The following is a 22,331-nucleotide window of genomic DNA, read 5'->3' as shown; positions in this document are numbered from 1 at the left end:
GTGGAGGTTGTTAATTTCAACTATAGCACATTTATGGCACTGCTGCTGTTCAGTCAGCGTCTATCAGCTGGGAATTGGTTAGAAGTGTGGAATATGCAGTGGAATCAGGGTTAAATGCCACAATCAGTAATGCAACACAGAGAAGGTTCCTCCTCCTCTTTTCATACAGATAAAGGAGCAAAAGTCTTGGATGTGCCCCACTACAGTTTAGTAGTTTTCACTGCAGCCTGGAGTTATGCTTTTAACCTTGTGTTTAGCCCTGTCCACATAGTAACTGGAAGAATATTGACTATTTTTGTCCACCTTGCATTCTCAAGGAATCAAATATTATTGAACAAATAAGTAAATAAATTTCCTCTTTATTTCTATAGAATAAGATATTCATAGCTGCCCCCAGTGTATTGTCTTGTGTGAGAAAAACAGAATGGAAAGGAGGGGAAAGAATAGCAGAGTCCCATTATGTGTCCAGGAAAAAAAAGCAATCAAATCTCTCTGCTGCCCTCTACTCTGCAAAGTAATTCAGGAACAGAAGTAACTGGTTCTGGATGTTCAAGCCTTAATTTTAACAATTGCACCTTTGCAAATGTGAAAGGATTTAAAATGTGCCTGTGGGAGAAGGGGTTTATTAGTTTGTTTTGCTTTTGTTTTATTACAAATTTTGTGTTTTCATTTTGTATTTTTATGCTGTGAACCACTCTGTGATCTTCAGATGAAGAGTGACATTCAAAAAATAAATAAATGCTGATGTTTATGGTGGGCTGATCCTATATTCTGAACACTAGCAAAATATTCAGAACACACAAATACTTTAGTCATAAAGACCCATTGAAAAGAAACCCACATTTATTTCAGTGGGTCTACTCTGAGTATGAGTAATGCTGGCTAACACCCATATAGATAGGGTACTGAGTGGACTTCAGGCTGCTACAATTATCTGGTAAGTTACTATTATTAGTTACTTGCTCTCAGTCAGTTTAGAGCTATAAAAAAGCCACCAGGATCTCAGAGTCAGAACAGATTTTTTCTAATATACAAAAGTGAAGCTTGTCAGGAGTTGATCCACTGCCCTAAAGTACTGCCATCAACTGGACCAGAAATACTTGTGTGCTGAAGGGAGAAGGGGGGAAATACATTTTCAAGTCCTGATAGTAAGTATTTTTCTCACTGCTAAGTAATGACTGCCTTTTAGATCTAACTGATCTGTTTGAATTGATTTTTTTTTGGGGGGGTGCCTGTTTACGTGGACATCTTTGTTGAATGATGGTGGTGACCCTACGGAGTCTAGTATATAGGGCATGGTGGAAGCTGAGAGTTAATTGGGTCTGTGTTCTTGGAGAATAAACGAGTTTTCCATGTTGGACCTCTCCAGAGGAACTCCGCCCCCCCCCAAAAAAATAGATGGGCATTTCCATTCAAATAGTGTGTGTGGTGTTGTGTCATGTGATCGATTGTGCGGGTTGGGACTTACCTGCCCCCTCCCAACATTTTATTCCGGAGCAACCAGTCCTTGGAGGAAATGCACTCTGCACCTGCTCAAGGACACTTTTGCAGCGCAGAATGAGCGCCGGCAGGGATGCCGGCTCAGAATGATAGCCTGGCCTCTTCCCCTCATCTCCATTACCCCCCGCTTTTCATTTTGCCAGAGCCCCCCACCCCTCCAGGACGGCCGGGGAATTCTCCAGTTTCCCCGAGTCCCTGGGTGTATTTATAGCTTCACGGCGCTTCCAGCCTAAAATAACCCGGCTGGGCCAGAGAGAGGGGCCCAGGCGGCGCGGCCAGGGCGCTGAGAGAGGAGGAGGAGGGGGGCGGCCAGGGCGCGCGTGTGCTGCGTCGGGACAGCTGCAGCCGGGCCGGGGCTCGCTTGGAATGCGGGAGCGGGCTGCGCACCGGGACTTTTATGGAAACTTGCAGAGCCCGGCGCTGCTGAAGCCGCAGCCAAGGGGCGCGCGGCGGCGGCGGCGGCAACAGCAGCAGCAGCAGCACCACCAGCAGACGGTAGCAGCAGCAGCAGAAGAAGCAGAGCAGCTTCCCAGCTTCCCTCCCGCCCACCCAGCCGCTGGGATTATCTGGAGACGCAGAGCGAAGCGCGCAGAGGGCTCTCAGGTACGGGAAGCTGCCTTCGGGGGCACGAGAGAGTGTTTGGTGTTGTTTTGGCGCGAAGGTCGGCCTGAGAGGCGGGCGTTTTGGCGCGCAATGAGGCGAGGGAGCCCCAGGGGGGACGGTCGCGAGGGAGAGCTCTCTCCCTCTACAAACAAGAGGGTTCCCTTTGGCTTGACCTTGTCCAGCTTGACTTGCATTTTGTCCTTAATTCGGTCTTCCTGTGACAGGAGAGAGGGAGGGCTAGCAACCCCTCTCCGTCCCCCACGGATTTTTAAATTTATTTTGGCACAGTGGAAATTCCTTTTTCTACCCCCTCTTCTCTCCACCAGTCAGCGCGATCTGTTTCATGTCTCCTCAGACGGTCGAATTTCTCTGTCGTTCTTCTCTCGCTCCCCCCACACCCACCGGTCGCAGGGCTTTAGTTTCCCTTGACGTCCGAAGAGCAACAGTTGGCGCACATTCTTGTCTAGACTAGAAACGGGTTTTATTTGGAAGAACATTCTGGGGGCTTCGCTGTGGGTCCCTTTGCAGCTTCTGAGTTGGTCGGGCTTGTTGTGCATTTACAGCCCTGGAGAAGTAGGCTGTTGCTTGTGTGGCACCGCTGGAACAGGCTAATAAATCCATTTCCAACCAGGGCCCTCTTCTATTCTGAAACAAAACTCCCTTGGACATATCGCAACGCTCAAAATCCAGAGCCAGCAGCTCTCACATATTATTTTTTTTTAATGAAATGGCAATTGAATGCAACTTTCCCAGGGCGAGGGGTGGGTTGTGGAAGGGAGTTGAACTAAGTCCTGGAGAGAACATCTTGGATTAATGCAGGTGCCTTTTCTGCTTTCCCGAGGTCAGAAACCTTTTGCTGAAAGGTGTGGAACTGATCAGTGGCTAAGGAGATGACAACTAGGAATAAGGTGCTGAGCTAATATTAGAGCAAGGGGGGTGGCGGCAGCAGCAGCAGTAGCGATAGTGTCGCCAGATAAGTGGGTGGGTGATCTCTAAACCCGGCTCAGCAAACCTTTCTTGCTCTTGTCATTTGTTCGTCCTGTAGTAGTGATTTTGCCTTGCTTTGTGCTAATGAGATGTGAGAAAGCTGGTCTGGGTGACACTGATAATCTTCATAATTCATTAAAAGTTGCTCCTCAAAGTTTCAAGTGTTTTAGCTGCTTGTATCCACTGCATAGCCTTATTCCGTGCTGAAATGTACAGAGAAAGATATAATCATAAATGGAAAGGCAAAAGGTTAATTGGTCAGTGGAACCAAAGAAAACCTAAACTAGAAAGCCCAAAGCTTCTTGTTTAGGAGATATATCTTTTACAAGTGAATCAGGGGTGTGAGGTTTGTGCATAAAATATCAGCCAATTTTAGGTAGAATATTTTGAATTTAAGACTTTTTGAATAAGAGGGGTGTGCTATGAGTGTATGCACGTTTATGAATGCTTAACAGACTGCTTTCAGAAATATTTTTGCATTAAAAAATATACTAGATTTGGTGCTAAACAGAAATATTCATTTTGTTTTGTGTACTGAGATATCTTCAACCATACGTTCTATTAAACGAGGTGGGGGAGCAAGCGTGGTTGCCTTTTATTTTATATCATCATGTAGCTGATCTATTTTACTAAATGAAACCTATTTTTCATTGTGACACTTCTCAACGCTCTGGTGGTATTTTATCGCAAGGAGGTCTGTGTGAATGCCAGCCCAACTGGAGCAGTTTCTCTGTAAAACCTTAAATGTACATATATGCAAGTAATGGTCAGTACTATTATGTGAATGGCAAAGTGCACAATCAGATCTGACCTCTGCAATGAACCTACTAGATTACCCTTTCCCAACCAGCTGCCCTCTCGATGTTTTGGACTACAATTCCCATCATCCAGGGTTCACCTGAGATATTTTGACATCAGAGGCGGATCACAAATTGGCATGAGAAGGAGTGAGTTAAAATCTACGTCAAGAACAAGGAAGGAATAAAGATCTACATCAGGATCTGATGCCCATGTGGATCCTGCCACCTGAGGCAGTTGCCTCATCTTGCCTCTTGGGTAGAACGGCCTTGCCACCATTGGCTGTTCTGTCTGGGACTGGTGGAAACTGCGGTCTAAAACATCAACACTTCATTTCAGTACTGTCCATGCTGACTAGAGATGGCTTTCCAGGGTTTCAGACAGGGTTTTCTCCCAGCTCTACCTAGAGACCCTGAGGATTGAATTTGAGACCTTTTGCACATAAATAACATGTTCTGTCACTGAGTTATGACTCTCCCTCATGTAGCCTACCTGATATCTGGTTTCTGTGCAGGCCCAACTGTCATCAGCATCTTATACACTTACAGGTTCCTGATAGCCAGTTTTGGGATTTAAAGGAAAATGCCATTTTATTTTAATTAGTGTGTATTTATGTGTACCTAGAATATCTCCCAAGTATGTAGAAGCCACTACCTTATTTTTGGCTGCCCCATTTCACTTCCACACTGATAAGTTCTAAACCACATAAGTAATTAGAAGGAACTGCAACAAAATGTTTCAGTGTATCTTCACCTCCGTGTCACCAAGGTTAGCTGGCCCTCAGGTGACAATGCTGGATCCAGGACTCCCCAAAGACCTCGTCCAGAACAGACTGCATACTCACTTCCTGAACATGGGAACCACCTACCTGCAGTACATCCGTCTTGTCAGGATTCAGTCTTGGTTTATTGACCTTCATTGAGCCCATTACCAAACCCAGGCACCAGTCCAGCACCTACGTAGCCTCACATGACTCAGATGACAAACAGAACTGTGTTTCAATGATACACTGATGACAGCTCACTCCAAATCTTCTGATGACCTTACTTAGCAGTTTCATCCACATGTTGAAGACCATGGGCGTCACGATGAATAATACCTTGCAGGACTTCACAGCACAGCTGTTGGGGCCCAAGCAGAAGTCCCCCAATGTTATTTCCTAAAAATGACTCAGGAAGTAGGAATTATGTCATCATATCAGCATGCCTGCAACTCCCATTACACAGAATCGATCCAGCAAGATACCATGACTGATAGCATCAAAAACCTTGGAGAGATCCAGGAGAATCAGCAGGTTTTGTTCTCCCTATCTCTCTCCATACACCATCAAAGAACCAAGGGTTGTTTCAGTTCCAACCAGCCCTGAACATGGATAAAAGAGGCCACCATCTTCTCAGGCACCTTGTCCCTAAAAGGGGATATCAGTGACTAGGTGATAGTTGTTAGTCTCATGAATTCAAATAGGGCTTCTTAAGGAACAGCTATGCTACAGCTCCTGGCACCTTCACACAAAGAAGAATCCATGACCACATGAACCCACCCAGTCAATCCCTTCCAGATAGTTTTGATCAAGAGCAATCCTGTTTTGAACTAGGTAAAATAGTTTATTATAACAGTTTATTTGCAGTTGTTATGTGAATATTTAAACTGAATGTATTCTGGTTTAACTGCAATAAGGCACCAGGACTAAGGTGGTAATCTGAAATCCAAGTTTTGAGGAGGGACTGAAAAGGAAATCAAGAATAGTAGTTGCATTCCAAGAATAAGGGGCAACAAGGAAAAATGGCTAGCATCATTTAAGGGAACTGGAGACCTTTGGACAGGTGCTGGTGGGTATAAATGTATAGGACGGCTTGTACTATTTATTTTATTTTTAAGAAAGCAGTGCCCCCATGCCATATGGCATATTGCTTTTGAAACTGAAGGGAATGATAACAACCAGCTTTTTTATTATGATGCAGAGTTCAAAGGCAAAAAAGAGAGTAGAACATTCTTCTGACTGCAGAAACTCTCTTGTATGACCCAAGCAGCTCTTTGAATCGTGGCCTAAGATTTATTTTTTTAATAGGACTATTCAAAGCAGATATGAAGTGGTGTTTCTAAAAATGTTATAAAGTGACCCAGAAATTTGGGGTGGGGGTGCCGAGGAAGTTAATGTTCTTCAGTACCTTGGAGCACGTTGTTTCCGACGCCTGTTCCAAATTGTTGGTATCCTGGGAATCTTCCTTTGATCCCAATGGTGGCAGCTATTGGTTAACTTGACATCTGCAAATCACTACTGGAATGAAAACTGCTAGGCTTTGCACATTCATATTTCATTCATATGCTAGGCAATGAAGCTGGTTTCATTGTTTTCTGTGTTTGCGGTTTTACTGATAGCAGTGGATGAGCATTTTTGTCCTTTGTGCAGCCTCCTCTTCTTGAAATCATAAAATAATGCAACATCACTGTTTGTAGATTCTGATGAGAAAATAAAAAGGGGTAAGATGGTGTGGTGATGTGTGATGACTTCCACATATGGATGTGGAAAAAGTAATTCAGTTAACAAGATCAAGGAAGATGTTTTGGAACAATGTGCTCCTTTTTCTAATTTATGTGCTGCAAGTTTGCAGTGAAATGGAAACTGGCAGCTATAGTCCAGGACATGCTATTAAGGACTTTTTTTCTTTCTTTTTTAAAAGTAGACATACGTATAATGACTGGACAACTACCACAACCTAAACCCTGAAATAAAGTAAAACTCAATGAGAAATGTAATGTTGAATATAAAATTCAGCTCTGTGAAGCCTTTGAAAAGTTCAAGAGATCACATGGAAATTGTACAAAGCAGCCAGCAAGCTTCAAAAAAAAAAGTGACCAGACTGGTGGAGTGATGGGGAATTAATGATTTTGAGGCAACTCTGTTCACTTGCTGACATAAGCTCTATTTCTACAGCCTTGCATCGTATAATGCAAGGATCAGGAACATGCAGTCCTCCAGATGTTGCTGGATTAAATCTTCCAGCATCCTTGATCATTAGCAACGCTGGCTGGGGACTGGATTCCAACAGGTTCCCCATCAACAAAATGTCAGTCATGCTCAGTAACTCCCTAGTCTACCCTGCCTGGTGCTTTTCTTCTTAGATGTATCTTTGAGTGTTTGTCTAAAATGCCATTTTGTCGTTGGCTCATATGGATCTGCCCTGTTTATGGCTTGAAGATAATACCTGGTGTCCAAGGTCTTTGTTCTAGAGCAGGCATGTCCAACACGTAGATTGTGATCTACTAGTAGATTGTGGGGTGTTCCTGGTAGATCCAGGTAGATCTTTGGCCCCTCAGTGATCTCCTCCTCCCCCCAAGAAGGAGAAAAACAACAACCGTGGTTCCTAAAAAGGTCAAGAACTTTGGCTTCCTAAAGAAAGCTCAGCAACTTTGGTCCATTCAACGACAATGGGTAGATCACTGCCAGTTTTTTTATACTGTAAGTAGATTGCAGCCTATTGGGAGTTGGACGTCCCTGCTCTAGAGAGTATCCCCCCCATATATTTTGATCCCATCCCTATTCCCACATAAGATCAACAACATTCTGTATCTTGACTGTGGATTAGACATGAGCTACTTCTGAATTGTGGAGGATTACAACTTTTTACTCTGGTCAACAGAGTGTGGTTTGCCTGAATATTTTTTTATATTTCAATGTGCTTTAAGAATAAAGTGATTTTGAAAAGTGAAAGAAAGAAATGAGGAAATAGGGTAGGGTTCCTAATTAAGTAACTATCCTTACCTATTTTTTTACAAACTTGTAATTCAGGTCTTGTTATATCTGCACATGTTGCCAGGTGTTCAGGCAGTGTTATTTGCCAGAAGTGCTTGTTCTCACTTGTGTTGAAACAAGAATACTGGTACGTTTTGTTTCACATGTCGATCCTTTCTGTGAAGATCTATTTCTGTTATTAGTGTGCTATTGAACTGTTGCAATAGGCTTTACTTCCTACAGGATGGCCATTTGACTGCATCTTGATGTTATTATGTATAGCTGACATGTCCTCTTCCCCCTGAAGTACTATGCAAGCTATAGCTTGAAGAACAACCCACAAGAAGGGTTAAAATGGTAAATCAAGAGAAGGAGAGCACCCAAGGCATGCATTTTGCAGATGTCAGAGCACCTAGTCTCTTACTTTTTAAAGACTGTGCAGAAAAATAGCTTATGATTATTTAAGTTTATGATTTTTTAAAAAATATATTTGGTTATATCCTCCATGTGCACACATGCAGAATGTTATGTTTTTATTTTCCTTTTTAAAAAAATTGGTTTTGACTGTCAAAATCTTCAGCAAGAAGTATATAGCCCTGATTACTGTATTATTTTTTACTATCAACTGCATTACCACAATGATGTGTTTATGTGCATGCAAACACATCCATGCAAAGGCACCCAACTAGCACCCAACAGCAGCAATTGTATCAGTGTTGCCTCTGTCCCTCTACTTGTACATACAGGCATTACATCAGCACACCTGTTCTGTAAGAGGAAGTTTTGCCTGCTGTACTCTCATCACCTAGAACTTTTTCAGCCCAGGGCCGGTCCACTGTCCCTCAGACCTTGTGGGGGGTCCGGACTATATTTTGAAGGGGGTAAAAATGAATGAATTCCTATGCCCCACAAATAACCCACCCCACACCACAAATGCATTTTAAATAAAAGGGCACATTCTACTCATGTAAAAACACGCTGATTCCCGGACTGTCCGTGGGCCAGATTTAGAAGGCGATTCGGCTGGATCCGGCTCCCGGGCCTTAGTTTGCCTAGCCATGACTTAGAATCTCTAAGTATTAACCTTACTGAGTCTGGCAGAGGGGGCAAGAGCAGCCTCAGCTGCTGAGAGACCTTCTGCTATTCTAGAGCAGCTAGCAGGAAGAAAGTAAATGATAGCTCCATTAGCTTATTGAGCTGCCATAAGTCTTTTTAGCAGCCAGAAGATCCTACATCTATTTGTCACCTATGTAACACATACATGACAAATATGAAATGTTGGATCAAATAATAGACTCTTCATAAATCAGATTATTAATGTCTAGTGAATCTACCATCTGCTATACTGAAGAGGTTATCAATATTGTCAAATTGCCCCTGCCTTTTCAGGCATGTACTATTTGGACAGGCCTTCACAATATGAATTTATCTTTTTAGCCAACAAGTATCTATACATTTCCCCCACATTTTAAATTATTTGATACATATTTATGGGCCGATTTTATCATATCAGTTGTAAGTTGTCTTGATGTACTTCATGTGGACTATAAATTCCTGTATGTAATGATGCATGTGGGTACATGAATGCATACAAAGAGTTTTGTGAATAGAACTTTTTTCCAGCTATTATTAAAAGCAAAGTTGCTATCATAGAAATGGCTGTCAGCACCTTACATGCATAGCCTGCTCATGTATCCACATTCAGAAGCATGTTGAATAGTTGAGCTGCATGGCCAGAAAATGGTGAAGAGGTTACTCCAGCAAATAATATAAAATTCAAATACTCCCCTCCTTTTTTGGAAAAAAAAGAAGTATGTGCTATAGAATTTTCAGAAAAGAGATATATGTTCAAAATGTTTCTATTGTATAGAAAACATATATTTGGAGACAGTGCGAATAGAGAACCAATGATAACTTTGAATAGTAAAACAATGCAACAGCTCACATGTGGCACTTCTTAAACTCTGACTCCTGGCAACTTATCTGTTTAAGAGTGGCACTCATCATGTGCCCCTTTTCCAATGGGTAATGATGTTAACAAAATAATAGTGCTTAAATGCCTTAAGCATTGCTTCTTGACTTTTTATGGTTGCCATGACAGTGCAATTGGAATGCTAGTCCTTACCCCCAATTTTCTTCCAAAATAGGTTTTGATGGAGTATACTCTCCATAGTACTCTGGCTGCAGCCCATATAAAGCTGTTTCTGTATATTACTGGCATAAAACTGTGGTCAATTACCTTGGCCTTGGAAGCAAGACAGGGTTGGAAAAACTTGTTTTCTATATAGGGTTGGATTAAGGGAGTGCCTGCCTGCGCACCTGCCTTCAAACTTCTGTCCCTTTAAGAGAAGCAAACTGCATATGTATAAATATGCATTATTTAAAATCCAATGGATAGTTTCCTAGTGGATAAACAACTTTGGGGGGTGGCAATGGAATGGGGGAAAGATGAAGGGAGTTTAACTCCTTCTATCCCTACTCACTATTATCTTCCCAAGCAGCTTGTATGTCACATCACCACCAGCTGCATTTTTTGGATGGTCTTCATGGGCAGCCCCATGTAGACCACACCATAGCAGCCTAATCTGGAGCATGAAATGCTGGTCTGGTTTCTCTTCCCATGTGTGCAGCTAGTGTATAAGGCAAAACTGGTAAGAAGCATTCCTTGGCAACTGTTGCAATCTAGCCATTTAGAACTTGGGCTGGATCCAGGCTGTTGCAGGAAGTCCAACCCTGCCCAGAACAGGCTGTACACCTTATTCCTGTCCAAAAGAGTCTCTCTCTTGTCTGGATTTAGCTTCTTAGTGAGTGAAATGATAAATACATACAAGCCACCATGTGCTAACACTCCACATCTGCTAGCAAGTGACTCTCCCAAGGCAAAATTACTTCATTCAAGCCGGGGAAGTAATTTCAACTACAAGAATGTGGGAATCAGAGGCCATTAGCTTGGTCCCTTGTAGCAGATATTAGGCTTCTTTGAAACTTTTGCAGACAACCAATCTCTTTTCATTTCCCCTCTTAACAATTTATGTGAAGGCTTAATCAGGATGCAGTTTTTACTGTGGTGATATAACGGGCTCGAAGAAGGAATGGGGGAAATATTAGAAGAATCTGAGATTGAGCTCATCTGCAAATATGTGGTTCATTCCGGAGCTAATGTGGTTTAGTGGTTAGAGGGTTTGAACAGGACTGAACAGGCCAAGCCACTTCATATCTCTCAGCCTAACTTACATAGCAGGTTTGTTGTGAGGATAAAATAGGGAAATGTACCGTGTACGAGACCTTGTTTTCCTTGGAGGAAAGCTGTGATATAAACAGAATAACACTTCTATGTGGATATGAGGCCTTAATGTTTTATAAGACATGTTTACAGGCTTCCAACCTCACTGGAAATGTAAATGCACAGTTTGAATTTACTGGGAGGCAGAGGACTCAAGGACCCTACTTTATTCTCTACTGGGATAGAAACTGCAGGGACCTAGTAGTTGAGTACTTAGAGAGGGAGAGGGAGAGAGAGAGAACCACCACCACCCTCCTTTTTATATATATCAACCAAGTGAGGTCATATCTCTTTTTTTTCCTTACAAAGGTAAAGCCTGGACACATCCATTTTTGCACACTGCTGCTGCTAGATCACAGAAAGTAGCCATGAATGACGTTGCACAGAAGACAGAGGTATGTATGGTGGTATGAAGGGGGAAGTACAAACAACAAACTCTGGCTTTATTATAGTAGCCTAAATTAAATAATATAATATAACCAAGAGACTTAGATCCTTGATTCTCAGCATGTGAAGTGGGCACCTGTAGAGTGACGGGATGGTTGTCAGGGAATGCACACATCTTAGGGCTCTGCATATTTTCACTCTGTCCAGAAAACTGTGTGAGTTCACATGCACAAGGGGGAAAAGCATGCACAGATCATCATCTACTGTTACTGAATGAATGGGGAAGCCACATTTGATAGGATTTCCATTTGTTGCACAAACTGTTCCTAAGATGTACATCTGACTTCTAGCCCAATAAGTCTTCTAGCCCATCGCGCGCGCATGTGTGTGTGTAATCCTAAAGCAAAAATTGTAGAGTATTTCAGTTTAAAACAGTACAATTGTCAAACTGTGAAGTTGTTCTGTGGCATTAAAATAAATGGAAAAGTAAAGAGAGGGAAAATCTACACTATCCAGGCAAAAGTCTGGTTCAATTAGCAATTGTGTTTTTTTTTAATAACAAATTTTTCTAGACATGACTGTGATCCATCTGTTATTGGAAGCTTTAGGTTTAGGTTTAGGTTTAATACAAAAGCAACTTCATGAGAGCTTCCTATACCTGTGCAAAAGAAAGAGTTTGTTTTTCTCTTTAAAAGCAAACATTGTAAATGCAGCTCAGGTTCCAATTTATTTCCTGTCTCTTCAAAAGTCTCACATTCTGTCTAATATTCCATGCAATTTCTCTTCATCTGCTTCTACCATCTTTCTCTTGTCTTTGCCTTCTCCCTGTCTTCACAAAGATTCTGCTTTCTTCGTCTAAACCTGTCCCAAAGTCCTATGTGCCCAAACTTCGAAAGGGTGATGTAAAGGATAAATTCGAAGCCATGCAGAAAGCAAGGGAAGAAAGAAATCAAAGGCGATCTAGAGATGAGAAGCAAAGAAGAAAAGAACAGTATGTTAGAGAAAGAGAATGGAGCAGGCGGAAGCAGGAGGTCAATTCCTTTGCAAAAATTCATTTCTGTTACTTTTATTTCCTTTCAAGCTTTTAAAAATAACTTGCCAACTTCTACACTGCAGTACAAATAAATATACTTTGATCCAGCTATATAAACTATTTTATAACCTTGCATAAACTCTCTAGATTTATTTACGTTTTAAATCCTTCAAAAAAAACAAATGAAAATTTATGTTTCTCATTCATTATTTCAGATGATAGAACTACTTGCTTCTGATGACGAGGAAGAAAAGTCTAAAGTTGAGAAAGCTTATGTTCCAAAACTAACAGGTAAGAATTAAGAGTTAAAGTCTATTTTGCAAGAGATTGGACCTCCGTCACCTATCCTTTGGTAACAGCTCATGTTGATTACTGCAACACTCTGTGGGGCTGCCAACTTTTAAGAAGTTCTGCAGCTGTGGGTAGTACAGAATGCTGTGGCTTGCCTCCTGACAGGGATACGAGGGCACAAAGAATGTATCTGACCAACTGCATTGGCTGTCTTCATGCTTCCTTCCAGGACCAATAAAAAATGCTGGCGATCATCTCTAAAGCTTTCTATGGTCTACGGCCTTGAGTAACTCCATTAAGCCCCCAGTCAACACATTCCTGCCTCCTTCCTTAGGAGGTGTGTTGCTCTGCATTCTATCTCTTAGATAAATCTACAAAAGCAAGGCGCACCGTGGTGCTGCCTATGCTCTAGAGCAGCGATGGGTTAACCTTTTTCCTCCCCTCCCAATAATATTTATTAAGTTTCCAACAAATACAACACATACTGTAAAACCAATAAAACAAAAATAGAGAAAAAGGAAAGAAAAAGAAAAAAGGCATAAAAAATAACCAAAAATATAACCACAAACAAACAATAAAAATTAATTAGTTAACTAAGTTTCCAACTTCATGAACATATTACTTGACTTCCTCTAATCTCTTCCATCTAAATTTCCTTGTAACTGAATGTAGCAGTTTTCCAATATCATTATTGAAAAAACAATATTCCGATTATTATCAATTTTTAAAACTTTCCTTAATATTCTATATTGCATTTATTTAATTTATCCTAATTTAATCCTAGGCCTGTTTAGTACTTTCAAGTAACTACTAATCTTTAATATTACAATATTTATTCAAATAATCTTTAAATTTCTTCCAGTCTTCTTGATATTCCTCTTCTTTCTGGTCGCGGATTCTCCCAGTGAGATAAGCCAGCTCCATAAAGTCCATCATCTTCATCTGCCTGGATTAACCTTTTTCCTATGAAGGGCAATTGACCCATGGTGAAAGTCATTCAGGAGCCATACAGCACCACATGGCTGTATAATACGCTTTCTGTGTGCCATCCCATCTCTCGACCACATGAAAATTACGCCAAGGACAGTAGCATGTCCCCCACAAGCTGCAAGTTCCCTATCCAAGCTCTAAACTATGCTTCTGTTCAACTTGCTACCTCCTCCTTCACATTTCTAAACAAATATATTTATGCTAAAGAAAACTAGTGTTTTACGAATGATGGATAGTCAGGTGATAAACTGAGCTGTTTGTTTTTCCCTTTTGTTTTTCATAGGGACTGTCAAAGGGAAGTTTGCAGAAATGGAAAAGCAGAGGCAGGAGGAAGAAAGGAAAAGAATGGAAGAGGAGAGGAAGCGGAGGATTGAACAAGACATGATAGAGAAAAGGAAAATTCAGAGAGAACTAGCAAAGAAAGCACAAGAGGTAGGCTTATAGTAATTTACAATATCCCATTCAAATGTTAAAATAAAAAACCCTAGCCATTTAAATTATAAACAGTAGTCTTCCACAAACAGTGCATTTGAAGCATCAGGTGGTATATGGAGCTTTTCCTACCACATCAGTATTTTATTTACTATAACTATGTATTCTTCCATTCAATTACGTTGGGCGTTTGAAACATTTTGTTTGTTTGCCTACATAGTCACAGAGTGTCATATTCAGCAATGAAGGAGATACAATGTTCTGATGTTTTAAATTGCTGAAAATACAATTTGACCGCAGCAGCAAATGTTTATTTGCAAAATGGACAAGTTGCATTTGAATGTTAAGAGACTAACTGAACCTGGCTTGACTGTACTTGGTCCTCTCTGCAGAAAATGGGTAAAACCAGGGCAAGTTAAAAAGTCTCTTACCTACCGTACTGACACTGAATATCAATTCTGTAGCCATTTGTGAATGCAACATAGCCACATTCTTCCTTGGGGAGTGTCATATTTGGTGTGTTGCCTGCATTCTTAGCATTCAGTATTAAAATGCCATTTTCTTTATGAGAATTGGGTGCTAGGATCAGGTGTCTCATGCTTTAATTTCCAAATGTGTGTGTATATGTATGAATGACTGGTTGCTGTCAATAGAAAGATGTCCTGTGCTGTGCTGGTACAACCACATTAATCAAGTCAATTTTCCAGTAATGCTCATATACCTCTCAGGCTTATAAGATGCAACATGTTACAAGATGTTGAAATATATGTTTTCTGATATTTGAAGAATGAGAGAAGTAGAGAAAAGGTTATGTAAGGCAGTTTTTTACTGGTTTGAATAAGCTAAGAAATAAAATGCTCTTCTATTTGCATACAGAGGGAGAACAGGTGAATTGCACTCGGAGTTTCTGTAAAGGATCTGTATGACTTATTAAAGTGTTTTTGTATTTTGAAATTGATAATTGATCAGTTCAAAAGCATTTCTGAGGCCGGTATCTTGTATGAAGAATGATTTGCTTGTTTCATGGGATGAAATGTACAGAAGCAGTTAAGATGCTGGTGATCTAACACCAATTTTGGGACACGGCTTTTGTCCAGATCTTGTACTACAAGCCATTGCTCACAACTAGAAAGTAAATACCATTAGAAGTTCCAGTGTTCCTTTACGGCATTGAGGAAGATTGGGGATTTTTTGCCCCATGAGCCCAAATAGCTGCTTGGGTTAACTTGTCTACTGTGCTACTGAAAGCTTCTTGCAAACAGGATAATTTGTGCAGCCATGCTTTCTTTAAAGCATTCCTTTCCAGCTTAACTCCTAAGAGCTGCTTTAAACATTATGGTCAGAAGCCACCAGAAATCCCATGCAGTGTTCCCTGCTGATTGCATGCTTCACCTTTATACTTCTGTGGAGCTGGCAGTTCCAGAAGTACAGATACTACAAAAGACAGGAGAAGCAAGATGTTAGCTTTACATGCTGCAGAGCCGTAGCTGCAGGGGGGTGGCTAGCCCGGTTTTTTTGCCCGGGTGAAGCCTCCATTGGGGTGCCATTGAGGTTACCTGCCTCTGTGTGTGTATGCAAATACACATGAGGAGTGCCAAACTGGGTCTTTGACCCGGGTAAAATAAAGCCTAGTTTCGCCTCTGCATGCTGTGTGTTGTGTTGAATGTTGACACGGGCTTTTGGGTGACCTCCACACAGACACTGTAGCATTTAAATTTACCCATAACTTATGGTCACCGGAAAGATGCCCTTTTAGAGTTCTTTCTCTTGTTTTACAAGGCAACAAACATTCATTGTCGCTGTAGACAGTAACTAAGCCACCCTCAGCCTGCCAGAAATTCCGGTATTCTCAGTATCATAATGAAAGGTGAAGCACGAGTAATAAAGGTCTAACTGAACAGTTAGCCTTACGGACTGTGGCAATAGTGGTTGCCAAATATTTAATTGAAGCAGAGAATGCCTGTGTAGTGTGGGAACTAGTATGTAAAGGATGGTTTTACACATTAGATATTCACACTAGATGTTATAGGCACCCTTAAGTAACAATGTACTCCACACCCTATCAAATGAATACAGTGTGTGAAATTCAGGAAAGCTACCATGCGCTGCTCTGGTTTTGCCAGAAGTGGCTTAGTCATGCTGGCCACATGACCCAGAAAAACTGTCTGCAGACAAACGTCGGCTCCCTCGGCCAGTAAAGCGAGATGGGCGCCGCAACCCCAGAGTCATTTGTGACTGGACTTAACTGTCAGGGGTCCTTTACCTTTACCTTTAATTGTTATTGTTGTAATTATATTTATAATTACCGGTATATCCTGCCTTCCCCCCCAGACCTAACCCAATCTCATTCCCAGACATTAACCAGGAAGCAAGAGCTTGATCCACTCTGATCACATTTGAGTATTTTTAAAGGGATATATGCAAAATTTTACATGTGGCTCATAGCTGATGGACCTACGTATCCATAAATGAGCACAAAATAGGGTTGTGTGAAGGAATTGCCACATAGCCTTGGCCAGACATTGTTCTCTAGGGGAAAATCTCAACCCAGTAAGCACGTTAGGCTGTGGAGAAAGATACAAATTAAGTGCGCTGTTCTGTGCATAGGTGAATGCAGGATATCTCTGCAGCAGTAGCAAGGATTTTAAAGGCTTTCCAGATGGCAGGGACAGGGAGACTGTGCTTTTCCAGTGAATATGCTTCAGCTCAGTTCACCTGTTACCAACCCTTCACCAGCCATCTACTCCAGGTCTCCTGGGGCCTGCTGGTTTTGCTGCTTGTCCAGCACACCACAGGCCATGGCACAAAATTAGTGGGTTGTGTTCAGCGTGGTTGCTTTCTAGCTGCTGCACATGGTGTACGATGGAGGAGGGCATGCTAAAGTCTGAACCTCTTGTACAGTTGAGGTAAATACCTCTGGAGAGCAATGTCTGACCAGCGGCTGCTTAGATTAGATGTACACACTGGAAGTGCACCTTTTAATGCCACATTTCGATTTGTCATTCGGCACAATATTTTCATATTTTAAAATGTTTTTGCAAGGGGGAGCCAAAGAGTCAAAGTAACATTATTGTGTGAAATTCTTATTTAATAGATTGATGAGCAGTTAAACAATTCGGGAAGCGAATCGGCATCGGAGGTAATCAGACTTCTTTACCATGAAACATTCACCTATTTGTGACTCACTGTTTATTACATATCTAGTAATGGCCGGGTTAAACAAAAACACTTGGGAAAGACACGAAAGCACACTTTGCTAGCAGAGACAGTATACTATCAGACTGATCAGTGCTTTCGGCACTCGCCATGAGGTAAATGTGACCAGAATTACAATGACTTTTGCTTCTTTACACTGTGACTTTTCTTGGCTCTTTGCCATTTGCCGGTAACCGTTGATGACATGGACGCCTGCACATTATTTTACAATGCTGTTTCTTAATGTTTACTTAATCTGCTTCTGGCCAGGGCTGAAGGGAATGGTAGCGTAATACAATTGGAAGGCACCATGTTGCTTAGCTCTATTCTTACAGTAATGTGAAGTGCATTCTGAAATGAGGTCAGTAGCCCCAAGGTAAATGTTGTGGTCTCATAAACCCTAAGGCAGCTACTATATTTACTGCTTGAATTGATGTAATGCCATTACAGACACATTGTATGTGGCCTGTGGGCTATCTGCAGACAGCGCTATCTTGATTCCACTATGGCAGTTGCAATACATCTACATACAGTAATTAACAGAATTAGGAGTGCATCTACCCATTATGGTTTGAGACAACTTTTTTTCCAGAAGTTGTGGAACAAGTTAATAGCCAAATGATTAACTAGACACAAGAGTGTCTTAATTAAAGCCAGCTTAGGCTTTCAGAGCTGTTCACTTTCTAAGATGGTCTTTATGAAGTCCTTTGAATTTTTTATGTTATTTGCCTTGGCAGTATCTTTTAAAATTTAAGATCCCTCAAGAAACTGGCTACATTTTAAATGACTAAGATTTAGGTAGTCCCAGATGGGAAAGGACTCTTGCTTGAAGCTAAGCCGATCTGCATCTGGTCAGTACTTGAGTGTGGGATTGCTTGAGAATCCTAGTCTTAAATTCTATAATGGGAGAAAACATTAAAATCTAGTGAATAAAAATGACATTGCTGTGGTTTCTGAACTCCCCACACCCCATGGACCACTTGAAAATTGCTGATGGACTTGGCAGGCCACTTAATGGTTTTCCTGCCTGTTGTAGCAATTTTAACAGCTGTGGTAGATGCTGTGTGATTTTTCATTGTATTTTAATTGCTATTTGTTGTGTTGTATTTTAACGCTGCAATCTGAATTTTATAGATGGTAGTAGAATAAAATACAAGAAACAAAAGAAGCAATGAAAAGCAATATGAGTATTTAATATCAACATGCCTTGGACCACCTCAACAAAAGTTCATGGGCCATTGAAAGTCTATGAATCATAGTTTGGGTACTCCTGTTCTAATGTATTTACCAGAAATTAGGCTAACCAAACGTTTTCAGATATCCTACCATGATTTCATGGAGTGTAACTACCATCTACTGACAGTCATCAAAATAGCTGCTCCTGCATGAAAGTGAATTCTTCTGCATAGTGGATGAGGAGCATAGAATCTGACACAAGGATTACTACACTGCTGCATGGTCCCACAATTTTACGATGCTCTTTGTGTGGTACCACCAGTTCGTAACACCATGGTGTTTTTCTGTATTGTTTTGTTTTTTTGGCGTGGAAAGTAGGTTTGAGGACAGAAGAGGGTGCCATCCCAGGGCTGTGTGTATGTGTGTGTGTGATCTTCTTTTCTTAGCAAGTGTTGTAATCGGAATTTTAATACTGATGTGTGGTAGATCTGTGCCTGTATTAGTAGCACTGCACTTCCCACATATTCATTTATATCACATTCACCGAAGTGGCACAAATAGGAGTGCCCTGCCCGCTAGATATGGTCCAGATAAACATGGACCTTCTATAGTTTTATTTGAGCATATGCCCCAGGCATTTAATAACCATATCTGCTCTATTTATTCAAGAGCATCCTTTCACACGTCACAACATCTACCTAGATCAGATTAGAAAAGGGTATTTACTACATTTGGAGCTAATCTCCTGTACCCCCCACCCATCTTTTAATGCTTGAAAAGTAGAAGCAAAGCTCAGTTTAATAGATGTAGTTGTCTTGAGATAACTCTTGTCAACTTAAGGACCTGGTAAAGCAGCATATCAGTGTCAAATTAGGTGCTCATCTTCTATCCGGACTGGGTTTTTACCTGAATGACCTGAACTTTTGAGAAAAAGATAAATGGAGTTACAATACGTTGGAGTCTCTCATTTGTCACGGACTTACTAGCTGGTTTAGGCAAGTCCCTCTTAGCTTCTCCATGAGCAATATAGGAATAATGCTGACCTACCTTACAGGGTTGTTGTAAGGACTACAAACAGCTTCATAGATATATATTATTCTGCTGAATGTTCAGAAGTGCTAAACTGATGGCACGATTCAAGTATTCACAAATGATTGACAGCAGCTGTGCCCAGAGCTGGAGCAGCATCTCCTCCTGATGCCATTTTGCTACCCTAAAGACAGCTGTGGCCACAGATTTTGTCCAGACATCCTCCAAGAAATTGAACATTTTGGCAGAAGCATAATTCTTCACAGGCAGTAGTAGTTGCACAGTCCAAATGTTCACGGTGACATTTGTTTTTAACAACAGGAAGGTGATGATTCATTGCTAGTGACAGTAGTTCCCATAAAACCTAGCAAAACACCTGGGAAGATGAAAATAAGTTTTGAGGACCTAGAGAGAGAGAGAGAAGAACAAGAAAGGCGAAAGCTTGAAGAAGAAAAGCGATTGAGATATGAGCAGGAAAAGCAAGCTCTCAGGGAAGTCAAATATTTCTCACCAGATGTGGTAAGCAAGATTGCGGGGGGAACCCCTTGCATGTTGACCCTAAGCATGCTTCATTGGAAAAAGGCTCCCGTTATTACAGCAAAACTTGCTTCCAACTAAGTGGATTCAGGAGTGCAGGGAAATCTGGGATTTTAAGACTGCATGCATTAAGTATCATGAGGATTTAAGTCGGAATAACAAACTTTTGTATATAGGATGAAGATGAAATGCTTGACAGCGAAAGAAAAGAATCACCCAGCCCTGGCAAAGTGAAACTAACATTTGAAGAATTGGAAAGACAGAGACAAGAAAATCAGAAAAGGCAAGCAGAGGAAGAGGCGAGGCAACGTCTGGAAGAGGAAAAACGTGCATTTGAGGAGGCAAGGCAGCAAATGGTAAGCATATGGAGCAAAATATGGTCTTAGTGGAGGATGGATGGACTTGGAGACATGTATGCCTGACCATATGAAAATTCAAAGCAGGGGGACACATATGCAACCCTACCTCAATGTTCTCTCACACATCATGTCCTGCATGAATCCTTATGTTCTGCAGGGGGCTTCCACTTGCATTTGCTTGAATATTACTTGAATTACTGTGCTATTTAATTATATCTATATTAGCTTCCATGCATGACCTTTGGTATATTTTAGTGGGAAGGGGGTGGGAATCTATATACATTATTTTAATACTAAAACTTTTTCTTGGTTATTTTTAAAAGTTCAATACCTCCCAAATTTGCTGCACCTTTCATCATCATTATTACTATTTACATGGTTTTTTCTCCTCTCTCCTGAAAGCTAAATGAAGATTATGATGATCAGGAAAATGAAAATTCCGTCAAGGAGTTCCGTCCTGGGAAACTGATACTTACCTTTGAGGAAATAGAAAGGCAAAGGCAAGAAGAAGAAAAAAAGAGAACAGAAGAGGAAGCCAGAAGGCGCATAGAAGAAGAGAAAAAGGCATTTGCTGAAGCAAGAAAAAGCATGGTAGGTCATTTATTTATTCATAAAAATACTTGTATACCACTATTTCACACAAAAATACAGAGTAGTTTGCCAGTTATATCTATACAATAAAAACTATGTAAGACTTTTAAACCACAGAGCATCAACAAACTATCCCCGAAGTATTCCTAGTTGCTTGGATAAGCCTGGCAGCATAGAAACATTTTTAGCAAACGCTTTAAGGTCAAGGTCAAGGTCAAGGGGAGGTGCCTACTAAATCTCTCTTGCAAGAGCATCACATAGGACTGGGCTGATGACACTATATGCCCCATTTCATGTCAATGTCAAATGAGCCTCAACAACTTGCATGATGACCAGCACATCTTAGTCACTTTGGTGGCATCTCTCTCTCTCCGTACACACAAGAGGAGGAATCCAACAGCTTAGTGGTCAAGGCAAACTGTAGCAGGAAAACCAACTAGTCCATAGGCTTCAACAAACTTGCTCTTCCATGGACTTAGACCCAGCAGTCTCCACGACAGGCGTTTCCCACCAAATTTCCCTTGCAGTGCCCATGTCTTCCCCTTTCTGTTGCAAGAGCTCCCCCACCATATTTGCAGAGAGCAACCCAATGGTCCAAGTGTAAATCACCTCCCTCACATCTCCTATGGGTGCAAGTTATGCTCATGGGATTATAATCTGCAGAAGATCGGAAACACACTGTTCTGTTTCAATTTACTGAAATTAGCACATGTAAATACAAAGCATGTCCTTCAAGAACTTGTTTCTATTAACTGGTCCCTGTCCCATAACTCTGCTTCATGTGAGCTTGGCAAAGGGAAAGGCTAGCAGTTTAAGAAGTTTGGATAAAAATTACAATCCTCTAATTTAGCTCAGAGAAAGAGCACTTCCCATTATGGTCCTGGAGCTACTAATAAGTAAATAGGGATTGCAACCATTGTGCAGAGGGTAAGGATTGCATCTGGTGAGGAAATGGAGCATGTGGTGTTTTGTTTTAAATGTGGGAACATCACGGAGCATTTGGTTTCAATTTCCTATTTGGAAGAACTGATTAGTGCCCAGATCCTGTGTCAGTGTTCTGCTGGCAGTGTTTGTAGGGTTGGATTTATTTAGTATTTCACTTTTCACAATCCTTTAATACATTAATGTGCTTTGGTACATTAACATCTTACCTTTCCCCGTCAAGCTGTAACTTCCATATACATAACTGCCCTGTCGACTGAAGGTGTAGGGGTGTGTGTGTGTGAGTGAGTGAATGAGAAAGAAAGAGAGAGAGAGAGAGAGAGAGGGGGGGGGGGGAATCAGTGTTCATTATGAGGATGTTGATTGCCTTAATTTCAATGGAGATTTTATCCAAGTAAGAAGTGATGTTTTATATCAAACCCTTAGTGTAGAGTCACAAATAAGCAAACATATCACAACAATCAT

At 41.2% G+C, this 22,331-nt stretch overlaps 1 protein-coding gene across 7 annotated transcripts in view; it reads left to right on the top strand.

The window, feature by feature from the left end:
* The first annotated feature begins 1,020 nt into the window (after positions 1–1,020).
* NEXN (nexilin F-actin binding protein) overlaps positions 1,021–22,331 on the top strand; it is a 28,475-nt gene continuing 7,164 nt past the window's right edge. For 2 of the 7 annotated variants that reach the window (XM_053391978.1, XM_053391983.1), the window contains exons 1-9: positions 1,021–1,148; positions 11,214–11,299; positions 12,131–12,322; positions 12,540–12,615; positions 13,889–14,037; positions 17,132–17,176; positions 19,759–19,956; positions 20,151–20,330; positions 20,736–20,924. In XM_053391978.1, the coding sequence (XP_053247953.1) occupies positions 11,273–11,299; positions 12,131–12,322; positions 12,540–12,615; positions 13,889–14,037; positions 17,132–17,176; positions 19,759–19,956; positions 20,151–20,330; positions 20,736–20,924 (1,056 nt within the window). In that variant the 5' untranslated portion in view covers positions 1,021–1,148; positions 11,214–11,272. Of the gene's footprint in view, positions 1,149–1,823; positions 2,104–11,213; positions 11,300–12,130; positions 12,323–12,539; positions 12,616–13,888; positions 14,038–17,131; positions 17,177–19,758; positions 19,957–20,150; positions 20,331–20,735; positions 20,925–22,331 lie in introns of those variants that run through there. The other 5 variants (XM_053391981.1, XM_053391985.1, XM_053391979.1 and 2 more) reach the window with 4 other exon arrangements.

The sequence above is a fragment of the Podarcis raffonei genome, chromosome 6 (genome assembly GCF_027172205.1).
Source record: "Podarcis raffonei isolate rPodRaf1 chromosome 6, rPodRaf1.pri, whole genome shotgun sequence".
NCBI lineage: Eukaryota > Metazoa > Chordata > Lepidosauria > Squamata > Lacertidae > Podarcis > Podarcis raffonei.
Note: the sequence above shows the minus strand (reverse complement) of the source record. Positions and strands in the feature narration are given on the sequence as shown.